Source organism: Merops nubicus, unplaced genomic scaffold, assembly GCF_000691845.1.
Source record: "Merops nubicus isolate BGI_N331 unplaced genomic scaffold, ASM69184v1 scaffold50607, whole genome shotgun sequence".
Taxonomy (NCBI): domain Eukaryota; kingdom Metazoa; phylum Chordata; class Aves; order Coraciiformes; family Meropidae; genus Merops; species Merops nubicus.
The window spans coordinates 1-4,824 of NW_008620588.1; the positions used below are offsets into that span (position 1 = coordinate 1).

At 56.3% G+C, this 4,824-nt stretch overlaps 1 protein-coding gene across 1 annotated transcript in view; it reads left to right on the forward strand.

Annotated features, from left to right (window-relative positions):
- Window positions 1-7: 7 nt before the first annotated feature.
- The window catches only part of LOC103776625 (double-stranded RNA-specific adenosine deaminase-like), a gene marked incomplete at both ends in the record, with an annotated part of 8,854 nt that continues 4,037 nt past the window's right edge, over window positions 8-4,824 (forward strand). Inside the window, 7 exon segments of the mRNA XM_008944143.1 lie at window positions 8-294; window positions 1,527-1,713; window positions 1,796-1,953; window positions 2,531-2,672; window positions 2,864-3,081; window positions 3,351-3,507; window positions 4,435-4,606. Of these exon segments, the coding sequence (XP_008942391.1) occupies window positions 8-294; window positions 1,527-1,713; window positions 1,796-1,953; window positions 2,531-2,672; window positions 2,864-3,081; window positions 3,351-3,507; window positions 4,435-4,606 (1,321 nt within the window).

The window sequence follows — 4,824 nt, forward strand, 5'->3', positions numbered from 1 at the left end:
CAGTCTGAGCAACTATGATAATTCCGAGAACGACAAGTGGGCCACGGATGATATCCCAGATAATCTGAACACAATCAAGCGGCAGCCCGAGGAGTCGGAGTCCATCATGAATTCCCAGTCTTCCCCCAGTTACACCGCCCAGTTTGACGCTCCTTTCCCCTGCACGCCGGTGGAGAAGCTGATGGCTTGTCAGGAGAAGAACCCAGTGAGTGGCCTGACTGAATATTCCCAGTACACCTACCAGCACTGTGAGTTCGACATGCTGGAGCAGAGTGGACCCCCGCACGAGCCACGGTAAGAATTTCCTACCTGTCCTGAGCTGTCTTTTTGCTTAAAACTATCTGACTTCAGCTAACTTCACCCGCTCGTTTGTCCCGAAGGGCCTGCTTGTTAGCCAGTACTTCATTTCAGGAGGATCAGTCTGGTTGGTTCCTTGCAGCAGCCAAAAAAAAAAACCCCAACAGACTAAAATCTAACCCCACGTAGCCACTTTTGGCAACCCTGCACCTCACACAGCAAAGGTGGGGTTCCTCTCTTGAGCCAGGTCCTGTCTGTTCAATCACTTGGCTTTCAGGGCAGTGAAAACTGGGGGAAACTGATGTTTCTGAGCTGCTGCCCAAGGCCTCTCACCCTGGGCATGGTGTCAGGGAGGCCTGAACGTAGCACGTGGGTGCAGAGACCTCGGGTCAGGTGAGGAGGACTCACTCTGGATGTTCTGTGGTGTGATGGGGCAGGGCACAGAGCCTGGCAGAGGGGACTGAGGAGTCACCCTCTGGGTCCTGCTGTCCCCTGTGAAGCGGTGGCTGCTCCCGAGCACCAGCGTGGCTGTGACAAGCACCCTGGGAGCCATGCTGGGACATGGCAGTGGGTCTGCCAGACAGGAAAATAGGCCTCATTTCTAAAGATGGAGTCCCGGGCTTTTTTTTAAGGAGAGATCTGAATGGATTCAGCCCCATAACCCCTCTCCAGATATGGTTTGACCTGTTCTCGTTGGAAGCTGGTTTCCTCTGTGTAGGGCTGGGAGAGAAGCCATGTTTGTGGGAGCTGGGAGGAAGGAGAGAGAGAAGCATCACAGTGGGAGGTTTCTGTGAGGCAGCAGCTCTCTGAGATGGTGTGGAGGCACCAGACAGCCAGGGAACACGTGGAGGGACTCTGATGGCTGTTGGAACAGCCCAGGCTGCTCTGAGGCTTTCCTCATCCCTGGGCCAGAGTCCTGAGCGGGGTGCATTACGTGTCAGTGCCTGTGGAACGTGGCAGCTCCTCCTGTTACGTTCTCCCTTCATCAGGACACTGGGGCTGCTTCTCTGCCACGAGCTGCTCTGGAAACCCGTTGAAGTGAGGCTCTGAGCTGTCGGGGCACCCTTGGTGGCAGGAGATTCTTTTTCCCACGGCAGCCTGGGTTTGCTCTCCTGACCAGGAACTGGCTGTTCCTGCCCACTGGCATGCCAGGGGCAGCCTCACACGCTTGCCCTGCCATGGCCATGCCTTTGCCTCTCGATTCACCTCTCTGTTCTTCTCTTTCAAAGGTTTAAGTTCCAGGCAGTGATCAACGGGCGCCGGTTCCCACCAGCAGAAGCAGGGAGCAAGAAGCTTGCTAAGCAGGAGGCAGCAGCTAACGCCATGAAGGTGCTGATGAGTGAAGTGGAGAATGGAAGACAGGGTGGAATTAAGTGTGAGGAGCAGGTTGCCCCCGAGAACTCTGAGCCAGCCTTGGTGAGTCTTGCTCTCTTGGCCCCCTGAGGCTGGTCGAGCAGCGGTTAGTCTGAAATTGGTTTTCCTCATCTCCTGGCTGTAGCCTTTGCACCCCGAGCCAGAGCCGTCCTCTGCGCCAGCTCATCTCAACCTGCTTCCTGGGAAGCACCCCATCAGCATATTAATGGAGTATGGACAAAAATCAGGGAACACGGTCGAATTCCAGCTGCTCTCTCAGGAAGGCCCCCCTCACGATCCTAGGTATGGCAGGTTGTTGTCAGCTTTGGGGAGGATGGAAACCCTTTCCTTGTTATCCTTCCTCCTCAGCACGCTGCCCGTGCTCCTGGACTCACCACTGACCCAGCACCTCGTAGCTGAGGAGGCTGGGAACGGTTCCTCCAAGACATTTGCCTCCAGAGAGAGATCAAAACCAGTGAAACCAGTGCCCTTTCTCAAAGGAAGGATGCTGTTTCTCCTGCCAGACCAGGAACAGGTTCCAGTCCTGTACCCTCCCTGGTAGTGCTCTGTTGGGAGTATTTTAGGCTGCCCAGGGCAGTGGTGGAGTCCCCACCCCTGGAGGGGTTCCCAGGCTGTGGAGATGTGGGGTGAGGGACACGGGGCAGTGGGGACCTGGCAGTGCTGGGGGCATGGCTGGACTCGAGGGGCTGAAAGGTCTCTTCCAACCAAAACCATTCTTTGATTTAGGGCCATTGTGTGGTAGATTTAAATGGGAGATAACTGAGATGGATTTAACTTGAGCTGGGAGAAGGGGATAAAATGACAGCTCTTATGTTACACCTCTGCTTAACACTTTTCATGTGCTGTGGTGTCCTGTCAGGTTCAGCTACTGTGTGAAAATGGGTGACCAAATTTTCCCTGCTGTGGTAGGAAACAGCAAGAAGGGAGCAAAGCAAATGGCAGCAGAAGTTGCTGTGAAGATTCTTTCTGGAGAATCTGTACCCCACGTCTTGCCTGAACAGGTACAAAGAGCTTTTTTATAAGACTGAGGTGTTTTGGGTTGGGTTTCCCCCTCCTCTATTTCATATTCCACTGGATTTCACCCCACAAAGTCACTTGCTGGCTCTAGCAGAGATCTGCAGAGTGCTCGTGGCCCGTGGTAACACCAACTGCTCAGCATTTAACAGCCTTCTTCTGCCTGGCTCTGCTCTAGCCTGTCCTGAAGCCCCACAGTGACCAGTCCACGCACAGCTCTGGACCAGGGATCACCTCTCCAGAGGAATCCAAGGCAGCAAAAGCAAAGGGTGTTGGGGAGCTGATCAAATACCTTAATGTCAACCCTGTCAGCGGCCTGCTGGAATACGCTCGCTCCAACGGCTTTGCCGCCGAGTTCAAGCTCATCGACCAGTCAGGACCTCCCCACGACCCCAAGTAAGCAGCTGCCTCTGTCCAGAAGGACGCTTTGAACTGTTGCTGTTGTCCTGGAGAAAGGGCAGGGAATGTAAAAGTCCTGATGCAGTTTGAGACAGCAGCAGTCCGAGCTGCTGCCCCTGCCAGCCCGGGTGACAGGGAGCGAGGAACGCTCTGCTCCCGCGGGGGCTCTGGGAGGCAGACTGGGCTCCACGGGTTCCCTGGTTTCTCAGCGCCGTGCTGCTGTCTCTGCAGGTTTGTCTGTCAGCAGTGTGCTGCTGTCTCTGCAGGTTTGTCTATCAGGCCAAGGTCGGAGGCCGCTGGTTCCCGGCGGTGACTGCACACAGTAAGAAGCAGGGCAAGCAGGAGGCGGCCGACGCCGCCCTCCGAGTCCTCATCGGGGAGACGGAGAAGATGGAGCGCATGGAGGGGACCAACATCACCGAGGTAAATCCTCCCCCTCCACAGCTGGGACTGCTTTTGTAGCCCTGCCTGTCCTGTGCCTTACAGCAGAAAAATGCCTTCAGGATCAACTGTGAGCTCTTTGTTCTCTGGAGGTGTAGATAAGCTGTTATCTCCTCAGGGCACAGTCGTTCTCTTCCCCCCTGCTGGCCTGTGCTTCAGGGCTAAATCATCATCAGGTTCTTCCACAGCTACTGAAACGTGTTCAGTGGTGGAGCAGGGACATGCTCATTTTTAATTCTCTGACTTTTTTTTTTTTTCTCTCTCCTCCTTCCAAATTCCTTCATGCTGCATTAAAACTTGTGTGTCAGCTCAAAAACTCCTGCATCAGCTAAGAGCAAAGCTCTGCTCGTGTCAGGATGGCTGTGCCAAGCCTGGGCTGCTTTAAATCACACTTAGAGTTTTGTGATCTTTTAAAAGCCACGTTCTGAGGCTGCAGAGCAGCTGTGGCTCTAAATAGAAAAGCCATCGGGGAGGATTTGACAGTCAGCAGTGCTGGAGGAGCCCAGTGCCTGGCTGGGAACAGCAGTGACTCTGCAGCCTCCTCACCCACAGCCAGGGGAGGAATTCCTCTGGAGCCAGGAGCAGTTCCTTGGCTGTGTCTCTGGGAACAGGCAGTTTGGGCTCTGTCCCTCTGCGAGGGGGGTTTCCCCATCAGCCCGTTTCGCTCGCTGCCAGGAAGGTTGGTTGCTGTTGCCTCTTAGTGATGTTCTCAGAGCAGAACTCAAAGTGCAGGTCGAGGTTTTCCCAGAAATACCTAAAGGAACTTCACCCACCCCTTGACACGATGCAGTCTGCACTCAGCCCAGAGCTACACTGACTGCAGCTGAGGTTTGCTGTGGTGCCGCCCGTGGCGCGGGGGCTGCCGGCCCTGAGCTGTCCTGTGCCCCTGGTCTCGTGTCCCCCTTGCAGCTCCCCGTGAGTGGCAGCACCCTGCACGACCAGCTGGCCATGCTGAGCCACCAGCGCTTCAACGCCCTCACCGCCCGCATCCAGCACAGCCTGCTGGGGAGGAAGATCCTGGCTGCCATCATCATGCGGAGAGGAGGCACGGGCCTGGGGGAGGTGGTCAGCATCGGCACAGGTATGAGCACCCTGGGCAGCAGCTGAGCCCCCCCTCCCCTGCTCGCCGCCCTGCTGTAGGCTTCAGAGAGGGCAGGGGCCGCTCCCAGGGCACACGCGGTGTCAGGAGCGCTCTGGCTCGGGAGAGGGAGCAGAGGAAACGTGCCTGCAGCTGCCTGCTCTGCACCACACTGGGCTGTGCATCGGGGCGTGGGCCAGAGCACAGGGGCCCCAGCTCCC